General features: G+C 41.6%; 1 protein-coding gene across 1 annotated transcript; it reads left to right on the top strand.

Moving 5' to 3' along the window:
• Window positions 1-1,481: 1,481 nt before the first annotated feature.
• On the top strand, window positions 1,482-21,299 carry nt5c2b (5'-nucleotidase, cytosolic IIb). Its single transcript, XM_070914199.1, has 18 exons — window positions 1,482-1,594; window positions 3,263-3,382; window positions 7,841-7,914; window positions 13,944-14,061; window positions 14,381-14,476; window positions 14,633-14,724; window positions 14,911-14,968; window positions 15,571-15,664; window positions 16,699-16,752; window positions 16,941-17,024; window positions 17,198-17,239; window positions 17,360-17,467; window positions 18,342-18,408; window positions 18,506-18,676; window positions 19,036-19,087; window positions 19,354-19,414; window positions 19,706-19,882; window positions 20,221-21,299. The coding sequence occupies exons 2-18, from the start codon at window positions 3,282-3,284 to the stop codon at window positions 20,497-20,499; spliced, it is 1,728 nt and encodes a 575-aa protein (XP_070770300.1). The 5' UTR covers window positions 1,482-1,594; window positions 3,263-3,281; the 3' UTR covers window positions 20,500-21,299.
• The last annotated feature ends 553 nt before the right edge of the window (window positions 21,300-21,852 follow it).

Raw genomic sequence — 21,852 nt, 5'->3', positions numbered from 1 at the left:
ACGCACATTATATTTATGTAGAATATTCAAACCTGTGCCACTGATGTGCCCTATAAGTGCCCTGGAGATCTCTTTTGCCTTTCTCTAGAAGTCTGTGATATCAAACAATGCTGTAAAGTCTGTGTAGCAATAAAATGACATCCTGCAAGCCAAAGTAAATCTGTTCGTGGGAAGGGGAAGGCACATAGTCATAATGACAATGTCAACAGAAAAGTTTTTATTCCCAAAATGACCCGGGGAGATGCATTTCTGACTTTGTGCTGTGGATCAGAACAGTGTGATTCTCCTCAGATGTCGGCCGGGGGTCAAATCTTATCAAATTAGGATGCTGTTTTTGGGTTTCCTTGAATTAAAAAGTGTGGGAACCCTCGTCCCAACTTAAATGGATGAAAATAAAATACATTTTGCATTTTGTCCTGATACTGTAACCAAGCGCATTTTTGTATTCTTGGGGTGATTTTTCCAAAAAAACAAATTTACTTAAGTGTTTGGACAGACACATTTTCTATAGTTTTGTACTCCAGCAGAGTGTATCTAAAATGAAACTATGACTGATGTTAATGTACTGACTTTTAGCTTTAAGGGTGTTTGAGGTTGTTCAAATCCATACGGTAAACAAACTCACATTCAGGTGTCTATGAGTTCTTGAGTTATGTAGCAGAACTTTTTCTTCATCTTCCACCACTGATATCCATCACATAAGATAACAAGTCACAGCAGCAAAGACAGAAAGGTGCAGAAACACACAGCAGACAAGCACTGTGTCAATAAGAATTAGAAGTATTTTTTTTTTAAAAAAGAAAAACAATATACAAATAATAAATACAGATATAAAAAAGATGGGGGACAAAAATAAATATATACATGGAAAATATAAAGTATGTACAGATTGTGCAGATTTATGTGCAGTTAAACCGTGGGTGTAAGAAGGAACGCTGCATAGTACAAATGTTTGCCAGGTGGGTCTGCACCTGAACAGCTGTGAATGCATGCAGGCAACCAGCAAACATCAAACAACTAATCTTTACTTTGTGCACTTGCAATTTTACACTTTTTGGGGGTTGTTTTAGTTAAGTTGAATAAATAATTGTCAGTAATGTAACCATATTTCAATTTGAACATATCACCAAAGTACTCTTTCCACTGCTGCAGGCCAGCTACAACCACATTAAGTATTGCAACTAGACAAATGGATGCAGTTCATGTAGGTGTTTCTCTGTACCTTGTTGTGGTCAACTGATAACAGATGAGAGACTGTGCTGTCACGTGTTCGACAGATAGTCCCGCCTCCTCTTGATAGACAGCATTAAAGACCGCCCCCTGAATGTCTCATAACAACAGCTGGCAGCAGAGAGAGAGAGCTAGAGATAGAGAGAGGTAGAGAGAGAGAGAGAGAGAGAGAGAGAGAGAGAGAGAGCGCAGGCTGAGCAGGAACACTCATCTGCTGCCTGGCTTTACAGTGTAGACATCACCGCTTTGATTGCTGCTCTCTGTAAGAAAAATACACGTTAGCGACTTCTCCGACTTTCACACAGCTCAAGGCGCATGCTCAGACATAACTGACGGTGCAGTTGCTTTATTCAGGAAATCAGAGGTGAGTACAGTACTGCCAGCCACAGCTAAACGCAGTGAAATCTGCCCCGACACTTTGTGGCTTTTCTTTTTCTTTTTCGAGCATCAAAGCCAGCTAACGTGTTAGCTTTGGCCGGACCACTTTTGGCTGTCCCTCTCATCAATGTCAAATAAAGAAAAGAGCAGGGCAGAGGCTGTTTGAGCTGAGACAGTTAGCTAACTGTTAGCTTTTACAGTTCTGCGAACAAGGGAACAAGGGCTTTTCTCTGCTGTTAGCTTGTAAAGACACTTCTCCAGTAAGTTAGCTTAAGCTAAACCTCTCAGCGCTCGCCGTTTGTTTCGTTGAATTTAAATTTATACAGCCAAAGATGATGCTTAAACACAAATGACAGCCCGCAATGAGTGACAGTTCATGTTACGCGCAGTGTTGTTGTGTCAAACGTCGACCTTCTCTCTTAAGACTGACCTGAGGCAACAAAGCCTCTTACAAGTTATGTTCAGCCTTTTTTCTCGGTTGCTGTTTGCAGTGCCGCTGTGCAGGTTTGCTTACTGCTTGGCTGTGAATCTTTTCAAGCCAGAGCTCCCCTCAGACCCCGGTGGACCCAGTTCACTCCGCGGGCCAAGGTGCCACCAAAGCGTTAGCTAAAAAACAAAACCTGCATCTGAGTGACTGAAAATAGGTCTAGTGGCATGATATCCTCGTAGGACATTAGAGTGTAAAAAAACAAACCCCGTGAAGCTTTTGTTTACTCGCCTGTAAAGTCAACATTGCTGACAGTGTTTTCATACTCTAATGCAGTGTTTGTGGTCCTGTTGACAATCCTCCTTCTGCCTCAACATGCGAGTCTCATTTGCATTTGTGCTGGTACCAAAAGAACAAGAAAGCCGACCTCCTGTGCCGCTCCTTCCTGCAGCCCAGCCTCTCCAGTGACAGCAGGGGAATGACAGAGTGTCAGCATGGGAGGAAAGAAAAAACGTACAAATGTGGCCTTTAAAAAGACAAGGCCAGGACTAGGCTTACATTCCACTGAGGCAGAAGTTCATGAGACTTTCCCCCAGATTCCCAGATGTGCTCATATGGTTGTTCTTTTCTCGTTTGGCGTCTGTCTCAGCTTGTTTGTGTGTGACCTGATGCATTCACCAAAAAAAGGATTTAATTCTATGTTATTTCTGTAACTATAGCCTGCTAGTATGACCCCGTTTTAAATCGTTTCAACGGCTTACGATTCAGGCTGGCTCTTGATGCAGTTCTTTGACTTTGCTTTGAGGGTGATACGGGATGTTTTTGTGCCAGGATGTACTCCCACAACGTGGTACATTACGGGATAGGTTGGATCTCAATAAATGTTCCATCTCTTAAATGGACACAGTGACCCCACTGGTCAGACCTCTTATGTATGTCTCATCCTCCGCTCCCCTGTCATGCCCTCTATTTGCAGTTTGAGAGCACCATGGGAACAGTTCTCTAAACTGGATCTATAGTATTATGATTTACTTAACAGTTTGTATCTCATTACTGTCAATATTGAGCACAGCACACATATTCGTCATAGTTTTTACTGTTGTATTTCTTTTTGTGCAACAAAGAACACTAAAATCCAGTTGCTTGTATTATGTTGAAGTCCTCTTAGTGGATTGAGTTGTCTTTGTGTTTGACCCCATCCATATGTGTTGCTTTCCTTCTCTCCAGACACTGAAAGGTTTTAAAGATGACAACTTCATGGAGTGATAGACTGCAGAACTATGCAGACTTGCCCGCCAACATGGATGGCCTGTCAATGAAAAAATACAGAAGAGAGCCATACCACAGGTAAGACACACGTGTGGAGGTACCCGGTGCATTTCTGATTATTTGAAACTACTTCCAGATGCAACACAGCCTCAACAAAAAACTCAAAGCTGGTATTCATGATACAATAGTTGACTTTATCTAAGGCCTAGACGTAACAACAAATAACCCAATGTGAGGGCAGAAAGTATGACCCCTGAAGAAAAAGTTGTTCAATTGGAGTAGTTGCTTTTTTCATTGAGTCAGGTCCACTGCTCTCCATGGCTTCCCTAATCACTGATCTAACCATCACTGAGCAGTTAGAGAAATGGGAAGAAGGTTGTCTTCTCTTTGCTTTGCACTATGTTGAACCGAGTAACAAAGACCAAAAGTTATGTCACGTAATTGTTGAATCAGTTTCAAAACCGATGCGACCATATTTAAAGTGTAACTGTCACTGCTGTCGTAGAATATTTAATCCATACGAGGGTTAGCGCAGATATGCTGTGGATGGCCAAACAGAGGCACTCACTGTTCGTTTCACTGAGACGGAACAAATCATCATATTAATAATTTCAGCTGAACTTTGTACATTCTCTACGTTGTGTCACTTTTTTATTCATTTTATAACAGAGTGAAATGTCACTGAACAACCACATAACTTGACTGTGAATATAGTGTTTACTTTTACTGGCTTTTACTTGGACGATAGCGACCTAACATTGTAGAGAGTTTCTCTTCTTAGACTCTTCTCTTTTATCTGCTGTCTCTCTTTGCCTGTCGTTAAGTGGAGCAGAACCCTTACCAGGCCATGTCACTTATGTCTGTGAACTTGAATTAAATCAAGGAATGAAATAAAGCAGGGTGTGGTTTTCTGGCTGTTTTCTGGCCTCTCTGCCTCATGACAAAACATCACCAGACTGTTGAGGTCCAGGGAGCGAGCGTATGAATCCAAAACTTGTAGATGGCTTGAAGGCAAAATGATGCCCTCCACATTAACTGAATGTCGATTGCGCTGTTTTGGCACATTAGGCCTAAGTCTTGCCATAAACAGGGGCCCTTGTGTCTGTACCTGTTGACAGGAAACGCCTTGCGGAAAGGCTGATATAAGGAGGAATTCAATCCTTGTCTGAGTAATAAAACGTGTGTTGCTATTCAATGTTTAACTCAGCCTAAGACATGCGTGTCCACTGGGCACTCCTGTTCTTTCACACCCTTATATAATATGCAATGCTCACATTGGTTTATGAAACTGTCACTCATCTGTTAGCTCTGTGTTTGCTGTGCTGACATGAGTTGCCCTGTCCATGACCCCCCCCCCATCCTCTCCAGGCACACACATGCAAACAATCACACGTGCAAAGGTAACAAAGATACAAAGATGGCGTTGAGCTCACTAAAACAATAAACTTGTGATGGTAGTTCTGTTTAATTATATTCACCAAGGCTGCTTGATCTTTTTTTTTTTTCTTTTAATGTAAGAGACCACTGCAGGTGACCTTTTGTTTGTCTCCCAGACAGACAAAGACCATTCCTTCAAAGTAAGAGCTCAGCTGAAACAATGCGGCCTGATAGCGAGCTGTGTATCACATAGCAGAGGGCTGACGACTCTGCCCAGCACAGATAACAGGGAGTCCAATCACTGTCTTCGTGAGATTAGAGGGCATTGGAAAAAGTCTGGCAGATTGTCGCACAGCTGTGCTCGGATGGAGTAAAAGTTGTTAAGGGATTCTGTTGTAGGTGTGGTGAGGCCCATGTGGGCTATTTGAGGCAATAGTGTTGTCAGCGGGACCAAAGTCGAGGCTGACTCTGGTAATCACGTCACCCCCCGCCACCCATTGTCAAAATGGGTGTGCTTAGGAGAGGCCTGATCTTACTTATCATTTATGGATGTCCTTTACTACACCTCCCAAAGGCACCGAGCAGGAGGTCACATGTGAAATGATAACAGCGCAACAAAATAGAAAAGATTTAGATTTAAATCCCTCACTGGAAAAGGCTTAAGCTTGTTGCGTTTGTTTGTTTGTTTTGATTTATTCAGTAATACGTCTGCTTTAGACTGTATTCTGTGGCAGCAGAATAAAGCCATAATAATTACAATGTTGTAAGTAACTGAATACCTACATAGGTGACCACTACTGAATACTTAATGTTGATAAGTACCACTGAAATGACAGCAGTTTTACTTTTTCAAAAACTTGAGTTCATGAATTCAGATAAAACATTCAAGTGTTTGGGGTTTAAAGTCGCTGGATCACACGACTGACGGAACGGAACATTTTTTTCTGGCTCAGCCTTGATTGCTTATCATGCCTGAATTTTCAAGTTTGAATTTTTCATCTTAACTTTTGGTGTCTGAATGTAATCAATTTGTGCATTTTAAGTTTTTGATTGCGCTTGACTTTTAGATTAAAACAATGACCAATTGAATTTGAGCATTTTGAATATTAGACAAGATTTTCACTTAAATTATCAGAATTTGTGAACCCTAGTTTAAAAAAACGACTTACTAGTGATTAACTTTCACATTCAGGAATTCAATTTCCTGAAATAAGAAAAATCTGATGCCCCAGTGAGATTCTTCTAAAAAAAGAAGTAAGTTATTCTGCAAGCGTTTACATCGAACCAGATCTCAGTATGATAAGCAGCTGTCGCTGGGGGCCGGGCCTTGCTTGATTCTACCTGACTTGTGATTGTTCTGGATGTCTTTGAGGGCCCACAAACATCACGCTGCACAACAAACAACCCTGACTGACAGCACACAACAACAGAGAATGACGCGGAATGGCCACAATCATTTTTGCAACAAGTCAGAAAATTTTTTGAATGGCAAGAAAGCAAAGAGAGAGAGGAGGGGGCATTGTTTTGTGGGCCAGAGCTGCCCATGTGAGCAGGTCGGACGAACGGAGAGTCAAACTGAGGTTTAATTTCGCACAGAATGCATCGCCGGTCTTCTGCTGGACTAAGATCTAAATGGGAACTTGTTCACTATGGATCTGCTGCCAGGTATTTCACAACTGATTTAGAGACAGATAAAGACGAAGAGGCCATTGTCAGATTAATAACTTGGCTGGCAGAGTATATATATATATGTGTGTGTATATTATAGTGATGTAACCTTGTTTTTATTCAAGTGTGACATTTGTGATTTTCCCTTTGGCTGATTTACATCTTATTTCTAGCGTGACTAAATATTGACTTGTGTGGAAATATCTAGGAACACAGCTTATCTACAACATCTGTGACTGTAGCTATGTAGGTCTGTGCCAGCAGTGTGGCTGTCTTTTCTGTGGAAGCTATGTCAGCCAGGCTATGTAAACACTGTCTATCACTGCGGCCACTGTGGACCCCCAACCTCCTGACTGATTTATGAGTCAGCACAGAAGAACTGTTTCCTGGAAGATTGTCCTGCTCAGAGCTACATCTGTAGGGTTTTACCATCTCCTGGTTTAGAGTTTTGTAAACTTCCTGTGGTTTAACCAGCCACTGGACAAAATGCATGTGGGTTTAGATTACTCAACAATTTGAAGTTCTTGTTAGTTCCTTCTAGTGCTGCAAATGTAATCACATGGTGCAGTACTAGTTGGAATTTGTAGTTTCTGATACCTGATTAATTGAGACATTTAGAATGTGGTCAACGCTGTATGTTGATGTTATGTGCAAAGACATATTTTGTCTCAAATTAAGACCATAAATTGTTCAGTACGGTTGTGTCTTGTGATATTCAGCGTTCCAGTGTACTTCATGTTCCAGTATTTTCAGATATTGTCGAGACTGATGATCTTTTGCTTTTCCTGAGCTAAGTTTGCTAGTCGCTGAGGAGCAGAATTCTTGCAATGTAATGTCACGTAATTGTTTTCATTATTTAAAACAAAACAATGGTATAATGAAAACACAGGTGGGAACCAAACTTTACTTCTAATTTGATGTAATTGATGCCAGATAATTGAATAATGTCTGCTTGACATGGCACCTTGTTGGGTTCATATGGGCTTATAGTGTGGTGTCAAGCCAGACATTGAATGTCACTGTTATTGTCGTTAGCTGAAAACTGACTGGGACACATTTTTGATAAAAGCACTTAATGTCAACATTAATAATCAAAGTTAGGAATGCACACACATGCTGACAAAAGCATATACCTTAACAATATAGGATCATCAAATTGCTTAATCCCGCTAATACGTGAAGTACTTTTACCACCCAAAGTCAAAATTGGCAAAATCACAGAAAAATAATAACTTTTTTTTCCCTTCAAGTGTGTGTAATTGGCTTACTGAGTCGTAACAGTATTTTGGTACATTTTCACATTACCAGCCTTTCATGGATCCTGAATAGATCCACTATAGCCCACAAACTGGGTTGTAGTAGCTCTATTCAGTTTGTCAAACAGCTCAAATAAATATTTTCTCCAGAGAATCTGAGTCGGCCAGAGTCGATGCTGATCTTATTGTTGAATATTACATTGCAACTAAAGCATTTACCTCTTGTTTTCTCTAGAGTGTTTGTCAACAGAAGCTTGGCAATGGAGAAGATTAAGTGCTTTGGCTTTGATATGGATTACACTTTAGCAGGTAAGTTGAATACACATTTACCTAACTAATCACCAGAAGTGCTGAAACCAAACAGTTGCTGTATCGTTCAGTTACTTTTTATGAAAATTAGGATTGAGGAGAAATCATTTTGATTTCAATGCTTTTATCACTTCCTCGTTGTTAATTGAATGTCTTTGGGTTTTCCGACTTTCGGTTTTATACTTTGGGCTCTGGCAAACATTTTGACAGACATTTGACATTATTTCTAACATTTAGTAGCCTAAACAAAAATTTAAAAGACAATTGACACTTTTATTGGTAATTATGATATAATAATTATTATTTCCGGCCATCCGCCCTACTAATGGCACTTAAATGTTTGGTATGCAGGCCCAGTTGGCTAGCGGGTTGCAGATCATCAGCTTACATGCATTGTCCTTCCTGTTGTGAGCAAGTGTCCCTTGATAAATCCAGACCAAATGGTTCAGGGACAGTAAATGTATCCATGGAAGTAAAAAAAAAAGATGCATTGAAAGAAACAAAGAAGAAAACCCTTGTGGGTTTTGTGTAGATGTTAAAGTCTGCTGTGTCCCGACTTTTCAACTCTATATTTGGCTACCCTACCATCCCCCCAGAACTGCAGCTTGTTTTCTACAAAATATTATTTAGGTCAATGCCGGTGACACATTGAGCACACTATTAACACACTACAAACACTTGATATAGTGTAACAAAATGTTAAGCACAGCTCCCTATTCAAAGTCGATTGCACGGAGATGTTCTTTTTCCTACTGACCGGTAACCGGGCCAAAAATATCCTGATTTTTCATGCCACTTTGTTCTGTGACTCAGCTCCAGATTTTGGTCTCTCCGTCTCTAAAAATAAACCCTCCCTGACTTTGAAAAGCAGGTCGCGTTTGTTTGTCGAGTTCACCAGTGATGGCTCCCTTGAGAACGGGGATCACTCGTAGTCCCTCTCTGGCTCAGTACCTCTATCCCCGTTCAAAACGCAGGAGATTTTACAGACGCTCAGCTGTTGACATGACTCTCTTTATGGGAGCTCATAACCAAGTGTTAATGTTTGCTAGAAGCGCAGCTATCATATATCTTTGGAGGGTGTTCAGGTTTTGACCACAGAAGCACTTCATCAACTTGTGTCACAGACTGGCTGCTGCTTAACCACAGCACCCTGGCCAACAGCAGTATTTGTTTTTAGGGGGTGTTGAAGGCAGTTCAGATGTGCAAAGTGTTTAAAGTATGTGCTGTTTTAAAAAAAATAAAAAAAAGGTTTTCCCTATGACCTGAGCTCATAAACAGTATGTAACAGTTCAACTAATTGATGTTTAAAACCAAAGAAAGCCACCATATTAGTCAAAAGAAGTTCAGGAAAAGATTCGGTTTTTCTTTGATGTTTCCTTTAAAGTGGCCATGATGATGCCAATGACCTGATACAGGAAAATATTTGACTTGCTAGTATTTCTGGACGTGTTGTTCGGTAGGGTTGGTTAATATGACAACAGTAAGACAATACGTGTGCCAACCATCACGGATTGTGCCATACAGTTTACACTGAGCTCCATTTTAAAGCTCCTAAAACTTGTTATTTTTGATGCTTAGAAAAAACAAGTTGAAGATTTGAAAATATTGTTTATTAACAGTCACGATTTTAAACTAAATAAAATATCCTATTAACTTGCCTTTAAAGTCCATGAAAACTTGGTCCCAGACCTTACATTGTTTTCTCTTTCCTTAAATATTCGTGACTGAATAAGCAACAATAAAGTTAAAGTTCAGAAAAGAATCCTTAGGTCTTAGTTAATCTGCTTCATCCGGACTGTGTGGGTGTGGTTTGAGGTGAGGTTTTGATTCAAATATTGGTACAAGACATCACATTTTTGTTCCAGTCAGTGAGAAAACACAAACAGCACAGACAGAAATCTCTCAATAGAAATAATCAATTGAAACTTTTAGTTCATGGAGGACACCATCGCTCATAGTGAGAAGCTGATCAAGAAAATATGTTTCCAGGGCCTTTAATATCTCTGAGTGTCTAAGCTGATTTTTGGCAACGTGATGACGTATAATATATAGATATTTAACTGACATTCCTGCGTATTTATTTTATCCAAGAAAGATTTTCTCAATAGATTATTCAGATAATTTACTATATAACCACACACACCGTGATGGTGTTGTAAAACGACACAAAAGAGAAAAAAAAACCCTCGGCATGAAACTTATGAAACATTGACATTTTGAGCAATATGTTTATTCGCCACCTTATCAAGTGCGAGAGGTGAAGCTTGATATCTGTGTATGAAGGAGGGTAGAACATGTTTACTCCTGTTGTTTCATGGTGCTGTGATGCACTTATGGTAAAATAACTGTTCTTAATTCATCACCCAAGCATATAAAGATCAAAGGCTAGTCCCTACTGCTGAAACATGTACAACTACTACAGTGTGTGCATTCACGTCACATGTCTGGTAATATTTTGTAAGGCTTTGTAAACTAAATCAACATTGCATGAGACAACATTGCCTCATCTGTTCTTCGTGCTCCAAAAGGGAGCACACGATAGCCTGCAGAACATGTTGCTCAAACACACAATTAGGCCCAGATTGCATTGAGAGATACACACAGTTTTGTCCTAGTTTTTCCAACAGACTTTTGGCTGGAATGTAGGGCCCCTGGGGCTGTGCTTAAGTTTTCTCATTTTCCACAATATGCTTGATAGCGTCATAAATCTGTGACAAAGGCCTACATTTGCATATCAGGGGCTACAGATAAATTAAGACAATTAAGGTGTTGGCTTCTAATATAGAGTGCTTTGTGACATGGTTCAGTTAAAGTCAGTGTGGGACTCTTTCTATGATTTGGATTTAGTGGTCTATTAGTAGAAGAGTGTTTACCTTGTGTGTGAGGGGTGTGCATTACAGGCCTGAGGTGACCTGGCCTATAAACTCTGGAGAGACACCACACACACCCCAGCAGTAGGAGCAGTGAGAGTATGATTAACTGGCAACAATCTCATCAGAAATACAAAGTAACTAAGGCAGCTTCTCGCCTCAGCTCTAAGTAGATGGTTGTGTGTGTGTGTGTGTGTGTGTGTGTGTGTGTGTGTGTACATGTACATATTGTTAGCGTGAGAAATGTGAGAAGGGGCTTGCGGCAGGGGACCAAGGACCCCTATAAAACAGAAATGCAAAAGACTCGAGGACGCTACAAGCAACAATAACACAACTTCCGGTGTGCAAAACCTGTAAACATGAGTTTTCAATAACATCTGTTGATAACATTTTCCCTGATGCCTCATTTACTGAAATATGCAACTCCCCATGACTGCAGCTTCCAGTGTGGCCTTCATGGAAAAACAGACCCACAAGTCACTCCACAGACTACTGCTCAAAAAACTATTGTGAAATAGTGGGGGGGGGGGGCACACACTGCAGGCCATGGGTGTCATGTGTCTGCTTTTTTTTTAGGGGGCGCTTGTTGTTTGAGTTTTTTGGAAGTAAACTGGTTTTAGTGTCACCTCTAAAACGTTAGTGTTGGTGATTATGGACTGTTGGTGTTTTTTAAGGCCTGTTTTGTCACGTGAGAGATTTTCTCTCTGTGCTCTGGTCACTGGTAGGAAGTGGGCGGGGCTCAGATGGAAAAAGGTGATGTTGCATATTTCTGTGCACCAATCGGATTTAGCAACATTTGAATCAAAATCTGATGACATTTGGTGGATTGTTTGTACCTTTTGCCAGCACTGTCGATCAAACCTGATCAAGCCATGCCCAGAGAGTCCTGATAAAGCATATTTACTCAGTTTTTGAGTTTTAAACTAAATAAATAAACATAAATAACTGGTGACTTTTCTTTTCTTTTTTGCACATTTAGATATGAACAGTTAATGTAATAGAAAAATAATATTTCAAAAAGGTTTGAAACTAGGTTTGCAGGGGCTTTAAAGTCATGTTTTTTTCCCCAACTGTATTTTGACTGTTGTACATTCAGTAATATTTAGCAATATTTAAGGTTATAGAGAAACACCACGGGGCTTTAATAGTTTTTGTCCTATGTCCTATTCAGTTGGGTAGTTGTAGTACAGTAGTTGGTGTCTTACCTGTTGCCAATAAATCCTGACTATGTGTAATTATTAAGTACAGTAACAAAACAAATTCCTGATCCTAAATTACTAGCCTGACTAGATTGACATGCAATTTTATTCATCCTACAGTAAGTTGTAACACACCAGTGTCCCAAGGTCAACACGTTAAGAGCCACCCAGTGAACTAAAGAAAGAGAGAGTGATGATGGCAAAGGTGACAGAGGATGACAAGTGAGCGAGGAAGAGGAGGAGGAGGAGGAGGAGGAGGAAAGGCAATGTAGTTGGTGTACGCTACTGCTCTGGGCAGAGGGCCCAAACCCTCAGTTTGCTGGGAGACCACGTGGGGGGTGGGGGGGTTGAACTGCAAGAGGTTACGTGATTATAATGCAGAAACAGGCTCGGGCTTACAGAGAAGGGGTGTCAACAAAAGGACAAAGCTTTCCTGAAGATTTCCCTGTAACTCAGTGCATACTCATTATGCTTCTGTGTGTCAACCAGCATTTGACACAAGTGTACACTCACACATTTTGCAGAGTAGGACACAGATGTTTTCCTGTTTGTCCTGCAATGCTGCCCCCCCCCCCACACACTAACTGTCCTCTATCCAAGCATCATCAGCCAATATTTCTTCCCCTCCAGGGGCCCTCCACCACCCCACTGGGAGTGTAGAAAGCAGGCAACAACACAAGCGCATTCTTCGTTTCGTATTTATAACATCTGACATATTCTTTTCCCAGTGTCGGATAGCATTTTAATCCTCTGCCAGCCTTTTCATAGCCTAGCATCAATCTGTGTATTTTATTTTCAGAGCCCTCCCCTGCCTCAGTTTTGGTTTGGCTCTGGCGGGGACAGGGCGGGGACACATCGGTCTCGGCAGGGCTCATTAGAGTTGCTGCTGAAAGTTGAGTGACTTTTCATTTTCACGCCTGATCCTGTTTCTTTGTGGATTTACGTGCAGAACATTGAGGCCCTTGTTGATAGCAAGGGGAGAGAAGGGCAATGAGTGTGCGTGAGGGGGGGGGGGGGGGGGGGGGTTACCGTAGAGTGAGAACATGTTGTTATCAAAATACTGAGACAACACCACAGACTCTCAAGTGGATGAGGTAGCCTTAGAAAAGTCACATGTATGTGTTGTGTAACATGAGTGGGCTCCCCCGACTGTATGTCACCTCTAATGAAACGTTGTTTGGTGTGTAAACGCAGCTTCACCCACAGGTCAGGTTCCTCAACTGTATTCATATTACAGTGTTTTCTGTAAATTTTACATGAATGCCACAAGCTCTCCTGTCAGCCAGATACCAGTTCAATAGCTGATTAAGCAGGTATCTAAGAAAATAATTAGTTCTCAAGTTAGCAGAGCCCAAAGTCATATTTTGAAACTGCTTAATGTTCTTCTAAAAAACTTGGTTAAGGGCTTCAACTAACTATTTTCATTATAAATTAATGTAGTGATAATAGTGACATCACAAGTTCCCAGAGCACAAGGCGAGGTCTTCAGATTGATTGTTTTGTCCGACTAACAGCCAAAACCCAAAGATATTCAAATAGGACATGAAATCAGAGAATATTGATGATACTTGATGAACGACTTGCATAATTGTCCGATTATCAAAATTGTGGCAGATGAATTGTCTGACAATCGGCTAATTTATTAATTATTTATTAAAAATCGTTCTAATTTACTTAACAGTGTCTAACGATGACTAATGATGAAGCAGAATTATTGCTGTTTCATTATCTGTCAATCAACTAATCGATTTATTGTGCTATGCAGAAGCCAGATAATGAACAAACATTAACATACCAGGCTTATCAAGCCAGGACTAAAACAAGTTCACGTAGCATTTCACAATTGTTCTAAATGTTGACACCAAGATCTGTGTCTTCTTATTGGAGATTAGACGCCAAACTGCACCGTGGCACTATGTGTGTTGTGGTAACTGTCTGTACGTGTGTGTTTCACTTCTAGTGTACAAGTCACCAGAGTACGAGTCACTTGGTTTTGAGCTCACAGTGGAGCGGCTGGTTTCCATCGGTTACCCCCAGGAGCTGCTCAGCTTCGTCTACGACCCCTCCTTTCCCACCAGGTCAGACCAATCACACCACACAGACACCATGAGGTTAATGGCCAGCTGCTGCCTCTATTACCTCATCTCTTATCATTTTAGTCCCTTTAACCTTCTAAACTCAGTGGACTTTGTTAGCATATAAAAAAAAAAAAACATCACCTGTTCAAAGTTCAGTTTCACTCTGAATGATCTTATTTGATGGGAAAACACCTCCTCGTCTATCCTGATAACTGTAATCATATCACAAATAATAACAGTTAAAATTCCAGATGTTATGATCAAGAGTTCAATTCTGTATTTTAGACTTATACAATAATTTATTTCCTCCTACTTTCAGGGGCCTTGTGTTTGATACCATGTATGGAAACCTGTTGAAGGTTGACGCCTATGGTAATATCCTGGTCTGTGTTCATGGATTTAACTTCCTCCGAGGGTGAGTATGCCTGCCCCCCCCCCTTCCAATTCATGGATCTCTGAAAAAGGTTGTAAATTATACTGTATGTCAAATGTGTGTGTTTTTCCTGATGTTGTCTTCATAAGAAGAAAGAATGAAAATGAAGATGTAGTCTTGTGTTTTCTCTTTTCCTAGCCCAGAGATCCGTGAACGGTACCCAAACAAGTTCATCCAGAGAGATGATACAGAGCGCTTTTATATCCTTAACACACTCTTCAACCTGCCAGGTGAGGTCTCTGAGCGCTGAGGAGAATACCATGGGACTGTTAAAGAGAAACGAAATGAGCAAGAAAGAGCTCTAAACGCTGAATGTTACTTTATGGGAGGTTCAGGCTGAAACCTTTCCCTGCAGGTCAAAGACACCTTTAATCAAGCTGCTTCTCCTTGTCCTTCTGGTTTTGTTTTTTTCGCAGAGACCTACCTCTTTGCTTGCCTAGTGGATTTCTTCTCCAACTGTGACAGATACACAAGGTAAAGAACTGTTAGTTACACTGTCTGTCATGCAACAAGTTTCTGGGCACCGCATGGTGACACAAAGACAGTTGCAAGCCAAACTGGGTCAAGAGCAAGCCCTACAGCATGGGAGGGTCCAAGTGTCTCGACTGCTAATCTAAGCTAATTATTTTAAAATGGAAATCAAATGGGAGTCCAGTCAAAGAACTTCTTCTATAACAATGATTTATTAATCTGTTCTACTAATTGAAGAAAAGCATGCATTCTTATCAGAATGAGATAGGAATGAGAAATGTTCTCACTAACTATTTACAGAGAATGAAATCTTTGTACAACTATAAGATAATCTTTTAAATGTTACTGTAAGGAGATACAATGGCCTGTAAATTTGTTGAGAATGTAATCTGGAATGGCTGCATGTCCTTTGTCCTCTGAAACCTGGTTGTTGGTCTTTTAGGGGGAGAATGCTTTCCTGTTTGGCTGGGGACCCCTCCAACAAGGGAAGGCTATCCCATTTAAAAGCAAACAAAAAAACAAATGTCATGTTTTTGAAAACCTTCTGTAAAGATGTGGCCTGTCCGACGGCTGTGTACGTGTGTGTCTCTGCTCCTCTCCCCCAGCTGTGAAACTGGCTTCAAAAATGGTGACCTCTTCATGTCCTATAAGAGCATGTTCCAGGACGTCCGTGACGCCGTCGACTGGGTCCACTTCAAGGTATGACACCTTTTCATGGTGGTTTTCATGGAGATTTTCACCTCAGTATGTCATTATCATTATTATTGTTATTATTATTATTATTAATAATAATAATAAACTGACATTATGTGTGCTTCACATTGGTGACTCAAGGTTCTTATGAAGAAACACCTGAACATCACTGACCTCATATATCATACTGTATCATAAATAGTGATGAACAGACAGAAATAGAGGAAGAGGTACTAGCTACGTTTCACTCATTCTTCACCCCTTTTTTTTGGGGGGGGGCGCATAAGCTCAACACACCCCTGGTTTAACTTCTTTTCACTTTCTTATGTATCTGGGAAAATATCATCGTATTTGGTAGAAATTCAGCCAATTTAGGATAAGATGAGATCATTTATTATCTTTATTGCCTGTCACAAAGTAATAGAAACTTTCTTTTGACAAGGCTCAGAAAAATACAATCACACATACACACGAAACACACACAGATCAAGACAACTTGTCAAGCGGAAAGCTACCGGATGGTGGCAATTCACCAAAGACCAGAGAGTCATCATAGTCGCCCTCTGGGGCTATTAATAACCGAGATACTCAGCTTTGCTAAAAAATAGCCATCTAAAAGATCTGACATTCAGTAAGTAGTTGTTGTCAGGCCCATAGAATCAAAGAGCAAGGCTTTCAGGATGTCCTGGTGGGCCAAGTGGTTGGGATGCATATACTGTGTATGTTGCATGTAAATAGATTTTCTGTTATATTGCAATTATGTAGGTAATCAACTTCACATTTCCGTGTTTTTGTGTTTTTTCTATTGGCTGGCCAAAAATCTTGCTTTGCTATCTCTGCTCTCTCCACTTACACATCCTGTACAAGTCCTCACAGGTTCTGCGTGGGTTGTCACTGATGACTGTTACTAAACTGTTACTGAATGAAATAACTGATATTGATGCTTCGAACTTCATAAGGGGATATTTGTGCAGACTGTGTGATTCATTTCAACCTGGATTTCCAGGGTTTAGTCTGACTCCCATGTCTCACATGTGCAGGGTACTCTGAAGGAGAAGACGGTTGAGAACTTGGAGAAGTACGTAGTGAAAGATGTAAGTAGTTTGTATTCACCAAGGACACTACTAGTGTACTGTGTTAGAGAACACACACACACACACACACACACACACACACACACACACACACACACACAGCGTCACACTCTGTGAGGAGGCTGGTTTATAAAGATGCTTTGAGTTTCAGTCTTTCCCCTTCTTTGTTTCTTCTCTGTTCCCACCAGGGGAAGCTGCCTCTTCTTCTCAGCCGAATGAATGAAGTTGCCAAGGTTTTCTTGGCTACCAACAGTGACTACAAATACACCTATGTGAGTACAGGCGTGCAGTCATGGTCGAAGCTTTACTTCTTAGTAATAAGGGTTGTTAAAAAGTTGCAGTAATAAGACAGATGTTGAGATCCCTCTCTTAGACTTTCTACCAATCTGCTGGCAGCACTAGCAGCTGTAATAACTCTGACCACTGATGCGTTGTGTTCTCACAGAAAATCATGAACTACCTGTTTGACTTCCCCCATGGCCCCAAGGTAATATACAACCTTTCTCTTTGATCACACTTTGAAATGTGTTGAATATGCAGGTAAAGGTGAAAGACATGCTTTATGTTCATACATGTGTGTGTGTGTGTGTGTTTATATCCATCACAGCCTGGTACCTCCCACCGGCCCTGGCAGTCCTACTTTGATCTGATCTTGGTGGACGCCAGGAAGCCGCTGTTCTTCGGAGAGGGTACGGTTCTCAGACAGGTCGACACGGTGAGCAGAACACAGAACACACAGCCGGGACAGAGAAGACATCACTAATAGCTGCACTGCATGTGAACGCTGGCGTATCCAGACATGTTGCAGCTCAGTGGCGTGTCAGCTTGTTAGGCTGCTGGCAGTCGGTTAATTTTGCATGACAAAAATCGATTTATTACATTTGCAAAAGGTGACAAAATGTGACAAAAGTGCATGCTGGGGAATGTCTCTACAGAGACATGATCTGTAAGTTGTAAGACGATGGTTCTATGACCAAAACATTCACATTTGTCAGTGATTCTTTTGCATCTAAATAGCCCCTTTTTGTTGTCAGTGTGCAGGCTTTTCTTCTTATGTTATGGGACTATTTATCTTGGCTGCACACACCTGACTCTACTTCTTGAAAAGCCTGGATTCAAGACTGGATTTCACATTTGTTTGTCTTGACATAAAGTTCAAACACACAATAACAGCTGCATCCTTACAAAATTAGAGGACGTATTCTCCTCCTCTGATTCAGGTTCACTTGTCATTCAAGTCAGAGTGGAGAAGGCTGAACTGATGTAAAATGGCGAAAATCTCATGCATGACTCATGGGTCGCCTTTGTTTGGGCATGGATTGCCAAACAATTGGAGGAATTGTTGTTACAGATAGTAAATAGGTCCCAACTTAAAGACAGGTGTTACTACAGAGCTTGTAACTATTTGAAACAAAAGAAAAAGTTTACACACTGGATACCAAATCTAAGCGTATTCCTCAGTCTTTAAAAATATACTTTCTGCATGTGAAAATGTGTTCTAGCATATGGCGTCATTAGTTAGGGGTTTACCTCCTATCATGGTGCCAAGGTCCCTCTCGCCAATCTGATGTATGTTTTCCTCATTTCAGACAACGGGGCGTTTAAAGATAGGAACCTACACAGGACCTCTGCAGCATGGTATAGTGTACTCTGGAGGTAAGACTCTATTTTCCTTCAGTCATTCGTTCTTTGACCTACTGTTTAGTGGTCTGTGGTTGTGGAAGATTTTAATGCAACGTCATTCTCCCTTTAGGCTCCTCAGACATTGTGTGTGACCTGCTGGGGGCCAAGGGGAAGGACATCGTCTACATCGGGGACCATATCTTTGGAGACATCCTCAAGTCCAAGAAACGTCAAGGCTGGAGGACGTTCCTGGTTATACCTGAGCTGGCCCAGGAGCTGCACGTGTGGACCGACAAGAGCTGTGAGTCTGTGGACAAACACATAAACACAATACCAGCTTGACTGAGTGTACATTTCTGTTCACATGTGGCTGTAATTGCATTCAGAGTACTGCAGTAGAACATAGTCTCAACAGGCGCCTGAGCTACAACAGCAGCTGCAATGTCAGACCTGCACGTTTTAGAAAAAGACACGAGTAGCACATGCACTAAATGTGATACAGGTAGTATAATCAGTAGGTGTAAAGTCAAAAGTCTGGATAGTCACACTCACAGAATCATGAACATTTATGCTAAAGCTAACTAATGCTAAAACACTACTACATACATGCACTATTACATCTTATAGCAACGTGATTCACCCTCTCCTTGTCTTTTCTAGCGTTATTCGAGGAACTGCAGGACCTGGACATTTTCTTGGCTGAACTCTACAAGTAAGTTATGACCTTTTTTTTTTTTGCTTGTTTTGTCCCCTCTCTTCACCACATCCCACCTCCCTCCTCATCGAACACAACAGGGTCAACAAGGTAAAGTCTAAAGGGTCGGCTCTTGCAGGCCCGACCCTGATATCTGTGCTCACTGGCGTTATTTATAGCCTGGCACGGCTCGCTGCTGCACCACCTCTTCATCACCTCTCAGCAGACTAATGTCAATATCACCCCCTCTCGTCCTCATCGTCTTTCTCCCCGTCCTTCCTCAGACATCTGGACAGCAGCAGTAACGAGAGGCCCGACATCAGCACTATTCAGAGAAGAGTCAAGGTACGGCCTTAATCACCTCTGTTTCTATGACAACAAAGCCCACATGCTTTTAACACTGGCTGCCAGAGATGGCCTAGTTATCAGTGCTCCTGTTTACAGTATGTTAGATACAGCTCATGTGTCCACCATAGTCCAATCTTTAACAATAATCCACCTCCTCACTGTTCTCTCAGTGCCAACACCCCTGATAAAGATACTATACTTCAGGACGTCAGGACAGTAAATCCTTTTAGAAGTGGGTGAACGGCCTCACCAGTGTCTTCTCTTCTTGTCCTCCTCTGTATTTTTTAGAAAGTGACACACGACATGGACATGTGCTATGGCATGATGGGTAGCCTTTTCCGCAGCGGCTCCAGACAGACCTTGTTCGCCTCTCAAGTGATGCGTTACGCTGACTTGTACGCCGCCTCCTTCATCAACCTGCTGTACTACCCCTTCAGTTACCTCTTCAGAGCTGCACACGTGCTGGTGAGTGAATGTAAAGCACACCCCCTCAAAGGTCAGGGCCAACACCGCCTCTTTATTTTACTGATACAGATATACAGATATACAAAAGACACAGCGGGCTTTTTTGGAAGCTTACCAGACAATGATGGACTATATTGGTATTGATAAAGTCAATCTGGGACTGAGGGGGAGTGATATTAACTACTTTAGGAAATCGAGAGAGGCCTTCTGAAGTTTACATTCGAGGGGAGTGAATGAAGATCTAAGCTCTGTGCCGAAACCCGCCTGTTAAATAAAGGGCAGACTCTGCTGGTGTTGCCAAGTTGTTTCTCTCACGGTTTGTCCTCCCTCTTCCCCAGATGCCCCACGAGTCGACGGTGGAACACACCCACGTGGACATCGACACGGAGTCGCCACTGGCCACGCGCAACCGCACCCACTGCAGCGACTGCAAGGACCTGGAGTGCAAACGCAACCAGCTGACCCGCTCCTTCAGTGAGATCAAACCTCCCAACCTGTTCCCCCAGACTCCCCAGGAGATCACTCATTGCCACGATGAGGATGATGATGAAGAGGAGGAAGAAGAGGAGGAGGAGGAAGAAGAAGAAGAAGAGGAGGAGGAGGAGGAGGAGGAGTAGTAACAAGTTGGACATAGAGAGAAAGCCACGTTCCTGTTCCTCTCTGTTCTGTCTCCTTATGTTTCCCAGTAGAGTCAGGTAGTTACCGCTCTCAAAGTGAGGCAGGGAGGAAAAACATCTCCAGTGCATGTGTGTGTGTGTGTGTATATATATATCAATACTGTATGCACACACACACACACACACACACACACACACACACACACACACACACACACACACACACTGGAGGTTTGTGAGGAAAGTAAAAAGGACCAGTAGCGAGACAGCAGATCATATGACTGTATGCATGCTTGGTCCTCTCAAACCCAAACTTTTCCTAACTTCATTATAAAAACAAAAACCCCTTCATGGTTTTTAATTGATTAAATTGGATTTCTGTAACAACCCCCCCCCCCCGTCAGACAGACAGAACATCACACACTTATTATGTTTTATAAGCTGACTTTTAAGACCTGCTGGTGGATGAAATAGATGCAGTCACATTTACACTTCAATCCATCAGATATGGCCAGTAAACTGTAGTTTTAATCCTAACAGACTAGCCTTCCTGACACAGTATGCACATTATAATCAAATGGAAAACCCCTTTCAGTTACGGTGTCGATAACAGATGCACATCCTGTATTGTAACATTGTAACACATTGTTTTTATTATGCAACATGGGAACAACATTCGGTTTTTCATCTCTTTAGTTTCATTTCGTCTGTTGTCTTGCCATTATAGAGGAGTACTTTGTTCTAACTCGTATGTAAGAGTGTGTGTTTCTGTGTGTGAGTAGACTCGCTCAGACGGCAGCGTCCCGAGCGGCGGTAAGCTAAGAATCCACTGTACTAAACCGAAGCACAGGAGCACTGAAGCACAAGCCGGCGTTAAACCAATCAATAGCCAGATGCATTTTTTGTTTGAAGTTTGGTTGAGAGAACATGTTGTGGTACACGAGTGGCTCTCGAACTGATCCGTTGTTACCAAGCAACAATGAGGACTGTAACTGTATCTTATGCCGATAGACTCTATGACAACCCTGAACTACAGCAGTGTTTCTGTAAATAGCTGCCAGGTTGAATGGTTTAACGCCACCAGCAGCTAACATGCAGTATTTTATTCCACTTTTATTTAGGAAGATGAAACTTGAGTATTGTATACAACTATTTCATAGGGTTTTATTTTGGCAGGGGAGGTGTGTGTGAAGTGATCTTTGTCGAGTTTGTAATAGGAGCTTGAAAGTGGCCTCAGTATGCAAGGAAATAAGGTTTTTTAAGGATGTACAGTACAGTAGGTCAGACTGTAATTAGCTTGTTTCGTTTGTCTCCTTGGTTTTGGGGATTTGTTGGATGTTTTTTTTTTTTTTA

Source organism: Enoplosus armatus, chromosome 2, assembly GCF_043641665.1.
Source record: "Enoplosus armatus isolate fEnoArm2 chromosome 2, fEnoArm2.hap1, whole genome shotgun sequence".
NCBI classification, from domain to species: domain Eukaryota; kingdom Metazoa; phylum Chordata; class Actinopteri; order Centrarchiformes; family Enoplosidae; genus Enoplosus; species Enoplosus armatus.
Note: the sequence above shows the minus strand (reverse complement) of the source record. Positions and strands in the feature narration are given on the sequence as shown.